This window comes from Betta splendens, chromosome 17 (assembly GCF_900634795.4).
Source record: "Betta splendens chromosome 17, fBetSpl5.4, whole genome shotgun sequence".
In the NCBI taxonomy this organism is placed as follows: domain Eukaryota; kingdom Metazoa; phylum Chordata; class Actinopteri; order Anabantiformes; family Osphronemidae; genus Betta; species Betta splendens.
Window position 1 is genome coordinate 3,492,218 of NC_040897.2, and position 17,889 is coordinate 3,510,106.

Genomic DNA, 17,889 nt, shown 5'->3' on the forward strand with positions numbered 1-17,889 from the left:
GGCTTTAGTGTTGTCTTGTCGCATATCATCCATGCATCCATGAAGCTGCTGGAGACTGTACAGAGGCTCTGGCAGAGACGCAGGACGACTGCTCAGACAAGTCCACACACAGTGGCCTCGTCTCTGGGCCACAACCGTTGTATTCAGACAGTGATGTAAGTCAGGGCTTAGAGACGTCAACAAAGGGTGTGTGTGTGTGTGTGTGTGTGTGTGTGTGTGTGTGTGTGTGTGCGTGTGTGTGTGTGTGTGTGTGTGTGTGTGTGTGTGTGTGTGTGTGTGTGTGTGTGTGTGTGCGTGTGTGCGTGTGTGTGTGTGTGTGTTAGACCTCTCTCTCCCATCGCCAACCGTCACCTCGGTCTTTATTCCTTCCCACTTCTTCCTTGTTGTCTCTCTTTTTCTTGCTCCCGTTCAAATTTCTCACATTTCTGTCTCCCACCTCCTGTTTCGCTCCTTTACCTCCGCTTTGGAGAGTGAGCGCTTCCCTTTCCTGTTGCGTTTTGTGAATGGAGTGGCACAAGTGTTAAGCCCCTGCCTTTCTTTCTGGTCTGGTTAAATGTATTTATGTTGCCCAGATGGTCGGTGGATGGACCCGTCACAGTAAATCTTGTGACACAAGGCGCTCGCTTCCTGCTACCGCTTGGCTCACTCCGTAGCCTTCTGCCGCGACCGTTTCTGTCCAGACTTAACTCCCCGGCTTTCAAAGCGAGCGTCCCCTCAATCTTCCTGCGTGGTCTTTGACTGCCCTGGACGTTCCCGCTGGAAGGCCCCACTGGGCGGATGAGCAGATGGTGCCTTGGCACAAGCTTTGACTGGATGGATCGCTGTCTCCTTGTTTTTACCCCTTAGTTACTTCTTTTCTACTTATTGTCTTTGAAAGGTCTGCTCTTCTTTGTGTGTATGTATAGGAACGTGAAGGTAGGAGGAGGAAGAGGAGGAGCCGGACTGAGGTTTAGTGTATTTGTCAGCAGAGCGCTGTATTGACATGTCTGGCTGTGCAAACCACTGCATCCGTCAGGGCCAAGTGGAGGAAAAGGTCCTACTGTTACTACAACTGACTGGAAAATAAGAGTGAATGCACCTCCAGTGACTGCTCAGCAGCAGGAAGGTCACACTTCAAACGTTCAGCAGCTTCAACAGCAGCAGCAGGCTTATACTGCAGAGTATGAACCAACGTATAGAGTGAAAGGCAGCAGCAGCCGAGTTAACGTGTGCCGGAGGCAGTGAAGTGGACGCTAAATGGACACAACACACACACACACACACACACACACACACACACACACACACACACACACACACACACACACACACACACACACACACACACACACACGTCACACATACATACACTTGTACATCAGGCTCTAACTTATTTTTACGCACAATATCACCCACACATATTTTACATATTAATACACACACACACACACACACACACACACACACACACACACACACACACACACACACACACACACACACACACACACACACACACATCAGGATCTACAGTTATTTTTCTGCACAATCACCCACACATACTTTACATATTATTACACACCCACACACGTTGGGACAGAATGATGTAAATATACGCTACAAATATACTAAAGCAGAGACACAAAGGGGTAGTCGCTGATTTCCTACTAATTCATAGGTCTGTTAATGACTTGAGCTGTAAGAACTGTGACCTTTACTCTGGAACCGTGTCAAAATTGTGTAACTCAAACTCTGGTCCGTGGGCCACTTAGGGACTCAGTGGGGATTTGTGGGATTTCTTCTCCCCCTGGTACCTGGTTTGTTTGGGGTAATTCCCCATGAGCGCAGCTCCCCCCAGAGCTGTGTATTGTCAGGAACATCCGCATCCCCATCCGATGTGAGTGCACATATTACAGGTGAACACCCCCCGCCCCACCTCTTCTCTGGCCTTATGTAAGAAACATGTTGAGTTGCCAGTCAGCCAGTTCAGCTTGCAGCAGTGCTCAGCTACCATGTTGACTGCCTGTGGGGCAAAGGGCCAACAAACAGATGTGGACCGAGGGGGGTGGGGGAGGCAGGTGGGTGGGGGCGGAGACGTCAGACATGATTTTCTGATTCTGACTCCAACCCTCCGCTGTTGAGCGGCCGAATAAAGGAACATCACACATACAGAGCCCGGGCTGCGCCCAGTGGCAGTTTAACAGCAGCCACTGTGGTGAAGGACAAGGGCGCCAGCAGCCAAACACGTCCACTGCTGGGCTCCCTTTAGAAGGTAGCGCGCCACCCAGCGACCCCCTCACATGTGCCTGTACACACATACCTCTGCAGACAAAAGGCATCCGTTGGAGTGCTCAGGCTGAAAATTCCCTTCTGATTTTCTTCCTCTATCCCTTTTCTGATTTTAATACACCCCCCGCCCACCGCCACCACTAACTAGACAAAGGCCAGGCCAGTTACAATCACCATCTTCCTCCCTTTTCCTCTGAAGTCCATGAAGTTATGGACAGACTCTGACATTTGTCCACACAGCCCTTAAATCTCAACTGGTTTCTTTTAGTGTTATTATCATTTTCAGTTGAACTCCTTTCAAAGGCCTTTTCAGCAGCATATTCAGGTCGTTTGTCGCTCGCTGGCGCTCTGTGTGTGGGTACTGAAGCTATAAGCCTGGGACAAGGAAGGCTCTGCGTTTCTCAGGGTTTGACATCCCTCTGCTGCTCGGTTACAACCTCCTTTGGGTTATTTATCACTTTTACTCCTCTCTCTTTATCCTCTTTCAGACATTTAGCTTTTAACATATGTTAGCGTCTGAACAGACTGGGGTCAAACATCCAAATACAGCTAATATTTGTAAAATAATGGCATCACGAAAGACGAGGGATGAGATGATGAAACAAAGCAAGTCATTCTAAATGTCGGGAATCCAGTCAGACGCCTGGGCCTGGATCAGCCAGCGATGCCGCTGCCTTTGACTGTAGCAGTATTAGCACCTTGGTGGCACCTAAATGAATCAGAAAGACATGCGCTACATGGCTGCATGTCCATTCTCTGCTGCTCTCGTCACATTTTAAGTGCGACAGTAGCTTCTGCCACGTGAGGCCAACTTCAGTCACGTGTTTTTCACTTTCATCCCCAACAATGGTCCCATATGTTTGTCAAAATGTGTATGTTATGTGCTTTTTCCAGCCCGATTTGTTCCCATGCTTTCTCTCCAATGAGCCCCGCTCTCCCCGGGGGTCTGAGCCGAAGCCTCACGCTATTTATACAGACCGAACAGCTGGGGCCCTCCCAGCCAAAGCAGTGAGGGATGAGGAGGTCGAGGGCTGGCTAGAGAAATTATCATGGAAACTTCAGGTTAAACCAAGCGTTGGAAATGTCTCTCTGTTCACTCCGTTTTTTTTTTCTTTTTACTCTTTCGTCTTCCTCTCCGTCAGTTCGGTTTTCCCATGGGTGTCCACGGAACGGCCAGGTCAGGTCATGCACAGATCATGTCAGCTGCACCGCCCAACAAACATCGCTCACTCATTAGAACGTGTTGTTTTACATCTCTTCCATCACCGTTCATTTGCGGTTTTCCGTTCTCTGCAGCTGATGTTTTTCTCTCTGACGCACACTTTCTCTCCCTGCTCACGGTTACAGAGTTTTAGTCGACCTGCTGGTACAAAACTCAGCCTTTTGGTTTCTTCCTTGTCTCTGCTCCTTGGCTCCAGCACTGCCCATCCTATTGTCCTGTGTAGTTGTCCCTTCGCTGCTCTTCAGCCTGTCTTCACTTCTCTGATCACATCCTCCTGCTCTGTCCTGTTCTCCACTCCAGCCGTTTCCCTGCTCAGAAGAGAGGACCAAGTCAATGTCACTGATTCCATTGGATTAAGCCCATGTCACAGTCAGACATCACATCACTGCTGAGCTGAACTAACGTGAGGTGAAGAAATATTAGCCTAATTGCTGTAATGGTGTAGTAGAAACTTAATAAGTCAAGACTAGGCCGTTGGCTCCATGTGAGATTAGGCTGTCGTGTAAGAACTGATTCGTCCATGAACATGAAATAACAGGAAGTCATGCTGCAAAGCTGGTACTGGAGCTTTATTGTGTTTTAGTTATGGATTTAAATTAATGAAGTGTGTGAAAGTGATGAATCAGAGTGGATGTAAGCCTTATCCATTTAACCAGTTTTAAGTTTCATTAAAGTTAACTGGTTTCAGGACAGTGCAGGTTCCTTGAATCAGCTGTGACTGGGAAGCACAGTCAGAGCAGGTGGACGTGAGTTATCCTAAAAGTGTTAGATCAAAGTTTGATTTATTCTATGTTGATTTATTTTAAGTGAAATATTATTCTAAAAGTGTTACATTGCATATTCTTTGAGCAAACACCCATGTTTTACTTTCCTTTTTCTAGAAAAAGTCTATTAAAAAAATTCTGTGTAATAATATCTAAATGATACAGAAGTATGAATGGTCAAATTTTTAGTTAACTTAGTTTAGTACCAAAGAGGGGAGGTGTGCATTGAATTCATTCACATGATGTAGTGTTTTGGTGGGTGGTCTGTACATTATGACTCACCAGTCATATGAGAAAATTGATTGTAAAACTTCCAATCAGAAAATAAAGATAAGACCACTTGTGGACTGTGTGATGTGTTTGGCGATGGAGCGGTCCACGTGTGTTTGGCCTCAGGCTTTGATGTGTTTGGAAACTGGCAGGAAACCCCCGAGGAAGGAGAAAAACTGCTCCTTGGCCTGTTTGACTTTGTGTTGAATAGGATAAAAGTTAATGATACAGTATCTAAACAAAATGATGCAGAATCACAATTGTCCACATTTTATCATACCGTGTTTTGGTTTTACATGGCTGTCCACATGAAATGGCGTTTGCTCTGTTAATTACATTCACTTTAGGAGCTTTTAGCTTGAAGGTTTTTACTGATGTTACACAAAACTGTCTGAGAATCTCGTTTTGGATGTGAAGGCTGTTTTTGTCAGGATCATCAACAGGCTTTGTTACATTTCATTAGGATAAGAATAACTTCCCCAATGTGGGATCAATAAAGTTTAATTATTATCATTATTATTATAATATAATTACTTGCAGTGCCCTGAATGTCCCAACATAAAGGGCCACTTAGTTGTTTTCCCAACCAGTACACCTGCAGAAACACCAAATGTAGATCATCAGTGTCTGACATGCACCTAAACAAGCTAGTGGAGTCGCTGACCTTAATGAGGCAGAGTCAAAGTTGGATCTGACTCAACTCAAGTGCTGCGTTGATCAAATACATACAGGAGGATAGCATGGTATTTTATTTTCAGTTCACTTTACTGTACGACATAATTCAAACTGAGAGTAGAACACTCCCGGTTTGTGTTACCACTCAGTTTTATTATAGCAGTAGTCAAAAAAGTCAAGACCCAGGTACTAAACGTTCTGTTGCTCTGAAAATAGAAAAGAGGAAGTCGACCAGAAAAAAGCATCGTAGCCTCCAGTAGTAAATACCTTGTAAACAGTGTATGAGCTGAGTCCACAGTGGGTATAGTGAGATCTTTAGCCTGTTTTCCTTCACTCAGTCACAAGGTGTGACAGGTGGACAGTGACTGAATCCTGTCCAGTCTAAGCCATCCCATAATGCTATGTCACACCCGAGTAACTGTGAGAATGTGTTGGTCTGGTTCTATTGAATGGAATATGGTTTAAAACCATAAAAGACAAACACAAAAACTGTGTTTTAGTGTGACAGGGTCTTTGCTTTCACAGATTTTAGCACTTCCTCTGAACGCATTTAAAGGGCGGGGATATGCTAATGGGGCCTTTAGTGGCTCCCCTGTGAAACTCGCCTCCTCTGAATTGAAAGACAAATGAATGGCATCCTGTCTGCATTGCTCGTCTCATGTTAAACATAACTGGAGGGCCTCCGCTCAAGCGGCAGCGGCCGTTGTCCTGCGCTATCAAACACCCATTAGGCCGCCCGCCAGTCGCCTTCTGACGTTAGCCGCATCACATCCACTTGGAGGATCGATGCTAAGTGACACCTTGAAAGACGGTGTCTCTTTCCGTTCATGAGTGATGCTCTTTGTTAATCTTTCAGCCGCAACCCTATTGTGGATGCACCTTTCTCTCGCATGCGGCCACTTCCTCACTTTGTCCCCATGCTTTTTGTTGAGGCGCAGCCATTAGCCATATGGTGTAAATGTGTAGAACAAAACGGGGGCTCGGGAGGGAAGTGTTTGAATCTCAAAGGGTGCAACTGTTAACATGTCGGCGGACGAGTCGACGGAGGAGGGCTTTGGCGTGGACGCTGTCTTGGTGTGACATGGCAGAGGAGGGGTGGGGGGTGGGGGGCGGCGCTGGCAACGTCAGGATGTAGAGACAGACGAGGATTTGGAAGAGTCAAGTGCTACTGAAAGGGAAGTTGTTGGTGGTCTGCAGAGTTGTAGCAGCTGCCTCTGAAAACAAACGGAAGAAATAAGAGAGACAGAGGAATGGGGGGGGTGGGGGGGGGGTCCGGTTTGAGCCTCACTTTAATCTGTTGGGAGAGAGAGCTTGGCTGTAGCTCCAGTACCCCCCCGCTTCACTAGAAGTTCAACGCCCCCCCCTCCGCCGCCACCGGCCGTCCCTCTCCTGCCTGCTTGCTTTGTATTCAGCCTAGGTGCTGGAGTGACAACAAAGCCATTCATTGTGGAGGTGGAGGAAGACGACTGTGGATCTGCCCTGTGTCGTTTTTTAGGGAGGTGGTGGGAGTTGGGGGGGGGGCAGAGGAGATGGAGGGAGGGGACATATTCCTGAAACGGTGAAATACGACAGAAAAAAAGGGGCATAGGGAGAAAGTGAAAGAGTGAGTGAGGAGCGAGAGGGAGGGTGAGTAGAAAGTAAGAGCGCGAGGCAGGGTGGAAGGGATTGGAGGGGAGGCAGAGCTGGAATCACAGAAGGAAGGAGGGGGGCAAGCGAGAGAGAGAGAGAGAAAGACAGGGGAGAGAGAGGAGCGACCATGCCGAATGAGCAAGAGAGGCGGAGAGGAAGCAGAGCTCCATCAGATGAAATGAGGTGAAAGTAATTCAGGCATTAATCAAGCCAGGGCAAAAGGGAGGGTGTGCTGTGCTTTCTCCCCCCGCTGTCGCTGCGGAACTGAAGGGCAAGGTGTGAATGAAGGAGCCTACAGTGGCCAGCAGAGAAGCACCACTGGGTCACAGCATCAAATCATGTCTGAGTCCACCGCCACGGCCGCCTCCACCGCAGACCAGGTCAGTCCAGTCACTCTTCCACCACGTTGTTTCCTGTCTTTTTCTCTGCTCGTCTCAGGGTGAAGCAGCTGGTGCTGATGTTTCCTCAGCCTGACATCAGCATAAGCAGCTGGGAGCGACTTCAAGGAGCGAGAAAAGAGCAGAGCCTGAGTTCCGGTCTAGCGTATATCATCTTTATATCCCAACTCGGAAGTAGTTAGTGGTAGTTTCTAGGAGCGGTTGAGTGAGTGTGTGTTTCTTGGACTATCAAAGCAACGATTGTTTGGCTCCGAGCTGCCTGGACAACGGTACAGACTCCTGAAAGAATTGAATTCATCAAGACAAGCTATTGTCTACGTCGCCTTATTTTTCGGTGATCATTCAGGGGGTCTGTGACGACTCAATACCCCCCGCACCACGCGAGGAGGGGGACGCAGCTCTTTAAAAACCCAACCACGTGTGGTGGCCCTGAAAAGTTTTTACAAGTAATTGCAGTGGGAAGTCCGGGCAGCGCTGTGAGAGATGAGGTTGGTAAGGAAGTGGGCCGGTTCGCCATGTGTGTGAAAGAGGGTGCCAGAAGCAAAGCAGAAGTCTCCAGAATAGCCCCATATTTATGCCCCTCATCCAGCCCTCCCCTCTGCTCAGGCCGCCTTAAGCGCACACGCTGGCACATCCAGCCTCTCCGCTCGCTTTTTAACTGACTTTGAAACAGTTTGAAGCAATTACATCCTCTAATCTCTTTAAGATCAACTATGCAGTAGAATCCGTCATGACAGGTAAAGACAAAAATTGTTATCAGTGTGTGTGTGTGTGTGTGTGTGTGTGTGTGTGTGTGTGTGTGTGTGTGTGTGTGTGTGTGTGTGTGTGTGTGTGTGTGTGTGTGTGTGTGCATGTGTGTGTGCATCCAACCTTGCTGCTGGCTTATATTATTAGCCAAGTTCCATCTCCCGCTTCGGAATGCTACTGTCAAGGCTGAGTCAGCTACAGCTCTGTAGGCAAACACACGTTCTTACACACACACACGCACGCGCGCGCACACACACACACACACACCAGCTGCTGGAAGTACTCACGCAAAATGCAGGAGCGAAGGTTGGTGTGGGTGGAAAGCTAAGTATTTTAGGGGTGAATATTGTGACTGTTGCTTTTCATGGCTGCACCACAGAAGTGTGTGTGTGTGCGTGTGTGCGTGCGTGTGTGTGTGTGTGTGTGTGTGTGTGTATGTGTGTGTGTGTGTGTGTGTGTGTGTGTGTGTGTGTGTGTGTGTGTGTTTGTCTGTGTGAGACATGAGTTTAGTTGTGTAGACTGTGTTTATTATCTGCACGGTTGACTTATAGTCCACAGTCATTTAGCAGACACACCTAATAATAACAGGCTCATTAGAATAATTATGGCCAGGATGGTGGAGGGGACAGGTTGGCCTGTAGATGTGTCAATCCAAGGCGCGTGTCAGTTGAAAGCAAAAAGCTCAAACTAATTCTTATCTTCTTAAATAAATGTGCTCTTAACTGACAGAACTCAACCATGAGAACTCCAACAAAGACAAAGCAGCCAAGACCAGGTTTTGAGCCAGAACTCACCTGTAAGAGGCTGACGTTCCTTCAGCACATTTAAGTGTGAGCATCTCAGCGATGCGTTCATCATTGCTGCTCACTATGCAGGACGTCCTGCTTTTCACGTCCCGTAGAAAACTTTGTTTTCAGACCCATGTCATTTCACGGGTCACATCCTTCCGCTCAGTGGTCGACCAACCACACATAGTTTTGGACAATACTCTGAGGCCATTTGTGAATTTGAGACATGCTCCACTTATAATTGAAGTAATAAGGAGTCCAGATGAAGCTGGTAATTACTAAGTAGGTGTGACTGGCTTTGACGTCCACTTACTGGAAGGATGGATCCGACCCGACGCCACATCCAGGTCCAGACGACAGCTCAGGCTGTGCGGTCTGACTTCATGCGCTCATTTCAGGAAATTATCCAGACTGTTACATGTATGTAAGAAATGCAAGAGCTAATTGTTTTATTGAATCACAGACGATGCACTATGTGTCTGAGATAGTCGGTAAATGCATCACTCAAAGGACAAATGAACGGATTTTACAGACTGACCCAAATTACTGCTTTATACATAAGCAGATTTAATGGATCGCAGGCTGCCAATGAGCTAATGAGGCCTGTTCAGTAGAAAAGTGCAAATTCTTCCAGTGTAGAGGAATTCATCCAGAACATCACACCTACACTTACCTTTTCAGTTTGTGACCTCTATCTGATATATTTAGCGCGTCTGCCTCGCGGGCTGTCACGCTTTCACTGCCTCTTTAGCAGGGTGACTGCTAAAAGATGCTGTTCATCAGCAAACGCCTGTGCTGACACCGACCCTGACAAATTCAGCAGAGATGTGTCATAGGTGTCATATATAATGTAATTACCCAGTACAGGGCTTCATCCTGGGTGTGGGAAGCCAGCAGGGGCCCACTCACTGCACACACACGGCCTCTGCCCAGCTGGAGGCAGGTGTTGCAGTTTATGGAGCAGAAGCGGAGCTGTGTTTACTCACTGCATCGGGCCTCAGCCAGCGAAGAACAGGATGCGTGGACCGGAGAGGGTCCAGACACAGCAAACTGCTCCGGCTGCCGGGCAGAAGAATGAATGGCTGAAAAGCTGCGCAGTGGACTGACCTGCTCATCTGTTGTGTTCAGGTGCAGAAAAGCATTGTCTGACAGGTCACAACAGCAAAGTGTTGCTTTACATCCTCACTGAATGCATGGGGTGGTTTTAAACCAGTAGATTCATCCTTTTAAACTCCAGACTTTAAAACCAGATGTGTTGCACATCTGCAGTAGTAATATTTCTAATGGACATTGGTCGTCAAATAAACCATCTGACATTTAGAGACAGATGTTTAGTGTCCTTCTTACTGTGACTTTAGCACAACTAACATTTCCGTAGCTATTTAAAGGCTTCAGCCAAGTTGGGAAAGGGGAAGCATCACGTTACAGAAAGCGAAGGGACAGATTTATTTCAGTTGTAACAGGATCTGTTAAGCTAAAGGCTTAATTGTTCCTGATGTCCCGTTGAGTCCATGGCATTAAAGCAAAAATAAGTCACGATCCTTTAATATGTTTTCTTGGTTCTCCAAACGTCTCATTGTTGGTGTCTTTCCAATCAGAGAATCAGAATCAGAGTTTCAGTGGAAGGAACAGTGACTATTCTTCTTTTCATCAGAAAGGGACAGATGTTTGCTGAGCAGAACGATGGAGATCATCCTCGCGTAGCTCGGTCACTGCAGCTGCTTTCTGAATGTAAATGTTGTGAAAAGCCAACGAAATGAGAGGAGCGGCTAAAACAATATTAGTCGTATTTACTTTGTTACTAAGGTGCAGACAGGTATTGGGTTTTTGAACAGAAGAGAGAGGTTAGGGCATCATCTACCAGTGATTTAAAGCTTAAAATGGACGCAGTCGTCACACAGTAGAATGTAATGATGTTCTGTAACTACAGTAGATGGAGAGAGAACGGGCGAGTGAGTGGTGGTCCCTCTCTTTTCTACCTAAACCCACACAGAGGGGGATTGTGAGCGGGTGCATGTGGTTGACTGACAGTGTTTGGTGGCTCAGCTAGAATTTCCCTCCTCAGGCAGAAACAGTTCGGAAGAATGTTGGGGTCAACGTGAAGATGAACTGGCCAAAGCGTCTGGCTACTGGTTTTAGACGCCCACCAACACTGGGACAAAAGCAAGTAGACGTCGATAGAAAAAGAGTAAAGGAGAAGTTTGGGTTTGATGCTGGAATCAAAGTCCTGATTGTGTGTGTGTCTTATCATTAACAACATTTGCCCAGAAAAAATGATTTCCTGGCTGAGTTGTTGCAGGAGTTCTGCACCTCACTGCTGTGCGTTCCCCTTGATTTACTGCCATCATTAAACCTGATCCATGTCTCAACCTTATCCAGCCCATGACCCATGAAGAGAGACTGCTGCTGTAATGTTTACTGATGCAAGTTTAAGCCTCATTTTGATGGTTTCTCTCTCGCCCTCTCTATATATAGAGGGTTTGCTTTAGTTAGTTTGCCTCATGTTGTTGTGACCCCACAGTGTTGCAGTGCAAGTGGACAGTCCTATTAAAGAATGTCCACTCATGCCTTTAGGTTAAGGTCAAACTGTGAGATGAAAATTAAAATATGTTTGTTGTTTATATTTAAAGACTGATTTGAAGACAAATTCAAAGCCTGATCTATTTGAACGAAATCCAACAACTGCTTATGAAACTGGAAAAATAAGGCTCCAGTGATTAATAAATTGTCTCTAACAGCTTAATAACTTTTTTCATCTTATCAATTAATTGACTATTACTTCGGTTATGCAATCAACAAAAAGCAATGAAGCCATTAAAGTTTTAGATCCACAGCTGATACAGACACTGTTTGCACACTGGGCCCTGTGTGTGTGTGCGTTCGTGCGCGTGTGCCCCTGTGTGTGTGCGTTTGTGTGTGTGTGTGCAAGCGCGTGTGTGTGCAAGCGAGCGTGTGTGTGTGTGTGTGTGTGCGTTCATGTGTGTGTGTTTGTGCGTGTGCGAGCGCGTGTGTGCGTGTTAGAGCGCGTGTGTGTGTAAGCGTGTGCGAGCGCGTGTGTGCGTGTGCGAGCACGTGTGTGCGTGTGCGAGCAAGTGTGTGCGTGTGCGAGCGCGTGTGTGTGGATGGGTGGGGTAGAGGGAGGTTGGAGGCATTCAGGTGAACAGCTTGTGAAGGCGAACGCTTCCGCAGGCCAGTCTCGCGCATCACTTGACAGCCACAGCAGATGAGGGCCCACGCACAAATGAACTTGTTAAGCGCATTAGCGAAGAGGCGAGGAAGGGGTGCGGGTGCACACGGCTGCAGCAGCCCAAGCTAACTGGACCTGCCGCCCGTCTGCGCACATCAGCCGTCGGCCTGCGACGTGCGCGGCCGTCTCTCGCTCACGCTTGTGTAATCCCATTGTTTCACTGCAGTACAGCCCACTGCTGGATTGGATTTGGAGATTACCCTGATGCTTTGACAGGCCCACACTCAGGCTCAATGGGCAGTAATGAGGCTTCAATGATAGATTCCTGGTACATTAGTTACATTGATTATCACATGATGGACACAAACGAACTCGACCCACTCCATAAAGTTTTACAAAAGTTGACACAGATTTGAGACCAAATATCCGGCCCCTGCCCTTTGGCCTACACCCTCCGTGTGGTCCTTCTCCTTCTCGGCCCTTCAGCCCTCCCCCCACCTTTCTTTTACAAAGATGTCCACACAGCCACCAGCACCCCCTCCCCCTTTGGTAGGCATTTGAGGATTCCAGCCTTGGTAAGTTTAGTGCTAAAAGAATCAGAGAGAAGTGGCTCCGTCATCAAGCTTTGGAAGTATCTGAGGAGCTGATGCCGCTTCTGCGTCAAGTTCCTCAACATGAAAGCTTATATGAAGGTAAGGACCTGGATGACAGCTGGGTGTTCGGTGTAGATAGGCAGCAATGCCTCAATGCACTATCAATAGTGCATCGTTGAATCTAAGTGGATTCATCATAAATGTTTTTTTGGTGCTAGTGTTTCTTAACTATCGCCGTCCAATGATGTGGCTCATTTAATCATTGACTACTGACCTCGCTGATCTATTAGCTGGAGATGGGTGGAATCTGTTTCTAATAGACCTGAGTAAAGTGTCCAGCCCTTTTGGACAGTTGTGTGATGATTCTGCCACATATGGAGAAAGCGAGGGGCGCTAAGTTAAGACTGGGTGACGTCGCAAAATAAAAGTCTGGTAGTTTGAAAATGCTAGAAGTTAAAAAAAGGCTGAAATACAAACTGTGAAGAGGGGAGACTTAAGGTTCCTTTGCAAAACGCACGCTTTAAAATGTTGCTTTTGTGAAGAACGTCTGTTGGAGAATGAAGAAACCACCTTTTCACATTCTGTGTCAGAATAAGCTATAAACGTGCAGCATGTTGATCAACCCTATAAATATAATAAAAAATAATATAAATGATCCGGGCGTACACGTATCCCACCCTACATCTGTCAGCGGTAGAATCCCTCCTCCTCCTCCTCTTCCTCCTCCTTCAATCCCTCTGACACCCCATACATTGGTTTCAATTAATCAGCCGTGGAGGGAATTTATTCAGGCCCTGCTCAATGTGATTATTTGGTATGTGGCCCCAGTGGCAGCAGGTTGAGAAGCTACGGTCTACATGGTCTTTAGGCCTATTACTCTCACCTCACAGCCCTCTCATAAAGAGAGCTTTGAACGGCCTGTTTTTGGGGGATCCGGTGGGCTTTTTGTCCCATAACAAGCCAGTGGACTGGGCTGCTCTGGACAGACATGTTTACTAAACTGTGCGTAGGTGGAGCGAGGCACATTAGGTGTGTCGCTCTGATCAAAAGGCTTCACGCTGTCTTTATGCGCACGTCTCCACCAGCGTCCTTTAAATACTGTGTTCAAGGAGATTAAGTGGGACTGAATGTTGCTTATGTGCTGGAGTGAAGGTCTATTCTCTAACATCTGCTCGGTTGAAGGAAAAGGAATGTCACGCCTAGATGAAAAATACTGGACACCTGTAAAGTTGCAGCCGGGCGTCTTTTGCCTCACTGGATCAGCTGCTGTGTAATTCTGACATTGACAGCTTCGCTCCGCTCTCTTTACTGAAACAGATTCATGACTTACGGACACTCCCCTTCCAGGAGCAGGCTCAGGTTCAGTCGCGCAGGTGTGAGCCACAGCTGGACCCACACAGTGATTTGACTCCTCCCCCTCTGATTGTCTCCAGCGTGTCACCTTTTTTATGATCATTAAGGCATGTTTGAAGCACAATTAATGAGTGTTACAGTGCAGACGGTTACATAACGCGACGGACACACATGCTCGTTCAGAAGGAAGAACTATTTTGGATCAGGTGTGATTCGTCCGTTCTGCTCTGTTTTGTCCTGCCTTTCACACAACACGTCACTTGCATGTAAAACATTCTGTCTGTTTGCTCCCAGGCTGAAAATGGAGATGCAACTCTAGGTAAAAACAAACCATTGTCAGAAATATATTAAATGGCTCCTACTGTACTGTTCATTTAACAAATATAATGAGAACTTACTCATGTTTAATATATTGGGAGATGGCATTTAAAACTAGTGGATTTTTAATTTATTATCATTATTTAAATTTTTTGAGATCCCATAGTGGTTGAGTACATGTGTTTTAATGGTGACCTAGTTAAGGCAATGCCAAGATACTGGAAATATAAAACTCAAATACATGAAAATATAGAATCTGAACATTAGCTATTTTTAAGAAAGTCAAAGTTTTTATGGATGTGGCCCAGTTTTTAGTGGAATAGCTTCACTCTAAGAACTGCAGTTAGACAGAAGGTTAGTCCAACTTTATGTCGTCTACAGCACACTGAGGCTTCTTACAGTACATCACATGATCTACATAGACTTGTCCATAGACTTGACTCTGAACCCCAGATCTCCTGGACATCCGGGTGAATTTTTCTTCAATCCTGCAGCAAGCAGGTTTTTCTTTCATTGCTCGACCTAGGTGGAAAACACTACATACACTATAATTCTCTCCCCTTTGAGCACAATAAACTGACAAAGAAGTGTCACATTGATGAAGCTGTGTTGGTATAGACCAGTATGTGTTGGTTCAGAGGCGTGTCCTTGGATGGGCCTCTTCCTGCTGACTACTGGAACTGAGCCTTGTCGAGGTCATCCAGCGCCACTATAGGAGGTCCAGATGTTCCTGAGCCTTTACGTTAATTTCGCCAACCCTAGAAATGACAGAAAGATGTTTTGGATGTGTTGGATGTGTTGAATTCCACAAGTAATGTGGAATTCAAGTAGAAAGTGAAAGGTTTTATTCATTACGCTCTTTTCTTTTTACTTGACTCAGAACCATTACCGGTGTCTGTCAGATGCATTTCAGTCTTCATAGAATGACGTAATGTACTCAGCAAAGTAATTAGAAGACATTTGTGTATGTGAAGACACATAAAGCTTCCCACAGAAAGGGAGATGAATGCCTCTATAGGAGGTGTCACTAATTCTCCAGACATAAAATGAGACGCACAGTCAGCAGTTGTGTGATTTCAACAAATCACATTCTGTGGGAGATTATCAGGCCTGTGCAGAGCTCGGCACTGTACTAACCGCTGTCAAACAAGGACTCGACGGGAGCCTTTTTAAATAGAATATACATGTCAGCATCTTACTTTGACATGTGTTTATGCAGTGATGGAGGGGAAAGTCAAGTGGAGTGTGTGTTCTGAGGTAAACGTAGGCAGGAGCAGTCAGTGGACGTGGCTGCAGCCGCCTGTCAGCGCGCTCCTCTGTGTCTATGGAAATGCATTGAAAGTGAAGGCGTGTGTGAGCTGCCTGTCTGCACCGCTGAAGTGCTCTCTCAGGAGTCTGGAATGAAAAAGGACGCGAGGGAGCAGCATCCAGAGGAGCAACTCGCTTTGAATAGTTCTGTTAGAGTTTTCTCATTTATTAACGTAACAAACAAACAGAGTGTGCGATTTGAAGGTGAAGTGCATTGAAAATGTAGCCTTCTATTCACATTCATGCCTACAGCCAAGCCGAGCTCAGCTTCAGGAAACGGCAGTGGTGACGTTCTACACCTACCAATGTAGCACACCTGTAGCTTTTAGGAACGCCACACACACACACACACACACACACACACACACACACACACACACACACACACACACACACACACACACACACACCTTGTGCCGCCGCCTGCAGTCTGAGCTGGCACAGATCAGCAGTGGGCTTCGCTTCACGTCTGAGTCGCTGAGTGCTGCAGAGACAAGCGTTACTGACGCTGTCTGTTTGACAGACTGTCGCACCCAAACCTGTGCGTTCATGAATGACTCACTGCCTGGAAGTAATGTTGGTCTAACAGAAACGGACCTTAAGTCGAGAAGAGAGTCTGTGTGACCACAACACAGCAGAGCAGAGAGAGTTATCGCCCATCACACCGTTACAAGATGCCAAATGTGATGGAACCTCTCAAAACACAACACAAACCACAAAAAGCATCATAACCGACAACACAAATCAGATCGTTTTAAAATCGAATTAAAATGAATGTTTGCTGATGATGGTCCTCTATGCACTTGTCAAGCTAATAAAAACCCTGTTAGAATTTATGTGTAATAATAATCTCCCACACTGAACACTTTATCGGTGCTCTAGGCTAATTTTATTTTAGTTCAGATGTACAAATTGTACAAAACCACAAATAGGCAAAGAAGGTTCAGCAAAATCAAAGAGGGGCATGTGTGGTCTTACGTAAAGCCCAGATGGCCCCAGAGGAACATGTGATGGAGAAATGGAGGGATATGAGGAGATCAGCGTCTGTCTGACTGACTGACTTAGTGACCGGCGGGCTCCCGGGAGCCTACGCCACAGGCCACAGCACCTGGGTGGAGAGAGGAGCGCACCGGGGTCAGTCAAGGAGGAAAACACAAAGTTCAGTTTACAGCCATTACAAAACTATTCTTGTGCTTAGACCATAAATTTCAAGTTTATACAGCTTCATAGCGTTTTTGTGAAAGAAAAAACTTCTCTCAAATGTTTCAGTTTCTCGTATAAACAGAAAAATTGGCATCCACTTGAATTAGGAATGAATTAGTGATTGTCAACTGTCTGTCAGTGAGTGTGAGTGTGAATGGCTGCCTGTGTCAGTCAGCGCTGCCTGGCAGCCTGTCAGAGACCTCTCACCCAGAGACAGCTGCTCGGAACAGCAACCGAGCGGACCCTCATCATCCATGTCTGTGTGTGTGCATTCTGAGGCCCTTGACCCGTTCTACTGAACTCACCCTGGCTTATCCCACTGCACGCTGGCCAGACCGGGATAAGCAGGAGCAGCTAAGTCCAGGCAGGTGTACATAGCTGGGCTAATTCGCACCCCGAAGCAGCAGCTTAAGAGACGTATGAGGAGGAAAGAGCCGCTGGAATCAAAGAAACAGGCAAACGAGGCTGAACGTGAGCTAATGGTGACAGTGGAGAGCTGCAGCCGTACATGTTTGCCTCTTATCTACTATGTCATTTAAGAAAAAAGAGACCAGATATTAGCCTCAGTATAAAACGACTGCTACAAGGTCAAGTCAACAATCATAATACACAGGTCAGTAGGGAAAGTACTGGCTTCATACACTAATATTAATCTATTATTATTAATAATAGAATGCAGAATAATTTACCCTGTGGTTGAGATGAATATTTGGAGTGGAGATGAGCCAACGGAGCATGGACGTTATCCTGCTCTGGTCCAGGCTGAATGGACGGAATCAGTCATATTCAATCTTTAGTAAAATAAATAATATTTTTGAATCTGGGCTAAATTAAGTTGAAGCACAGTCAGAACACAGGCTCCATGGTGACTGTCAGGAATAGGTTCATCCAGGATATTTCAAAGGTTCTGGCTGAATCGGGTCCAGGCCAATGTGCAGAGCAGCGAATCAGATGCAGAGCTGAGACACAGCTGCTCGCGGCCTGGGCGTCTCCGTGGCTCCAAAGTCAACTCTGGACGGAGACGCCGTGATGTGAGGCCTGCTGCGATGGTGGGCCGCCGCCGGGGGTTCCTCCTCGCACGCCGCTGTGACCACGCGCTCGCTCCCTGCGAGCGTCTCCTCACCAGCACGTTAGTGTTTGTTGATCTTCCTGCCTCTCCCACCTGC

General features: G+C 46.7%; 1 protein-coding gene and 1 long non-coding RNA gene across 5 annotated transcripts in view; one reads left to right on the top strand and one right to left on the bottom strand.

Annotated features, from left to right (window-relative positions):
* Nucleotides 1-17,889, top strand: part of slc6a9 (solute carrier family 6 member 9) — a 41,549-nt gene that overhangs the window by 7,890 nt on the left and 15,770 nt on the right. The window contains exon 1 of one of the 3 annotated variants that reach the window (XM_029131576.3): nucleotides 6,828-7,208. The exons of 1 other annotated variant lie outside the window; for it this stretch is intronic. In XM_029131576.3, coding sequence (XP_028987409.1) covers nucleotides 7,167-7,208 — 42 coding nt within the window. In that variant the 5' untranslated portion in view covers nucleotides 6,828-7,166. Of the gene's footprint in view, nucleotides 1-6,827; nucleotides 7,209-12,492; nucleotides 12,641-17,889 lie in introns of those variants that run through there. One more of the 3 variants, XM_029131580.3, reaches the window with a different exon arrangement.
* On the bottom strand, nucleotides 14,299-17,576 carry LOC114844310 (uncharacterized). 2 transcript variants are annotated; one of them, XR_005896883.1, is made up of 5 exons: nucleotides 17,413-17,576; nucleotides 17,029-17,160; nucleotides 16,499-16,628; nucleotides 14,833-14,970; nucleotides 14,299-14,734 (listed from the first exon to the last, which is right to left on the bottom strand). It is a non-coding gene; the product is annotated as an uncharacterized LOC114844310 (long non-coding RNA). The 2 variants fall into 2 exon arrangements; XR_008693021.1 differs by having other exon boundaries at nucleotides 15,931-16,628.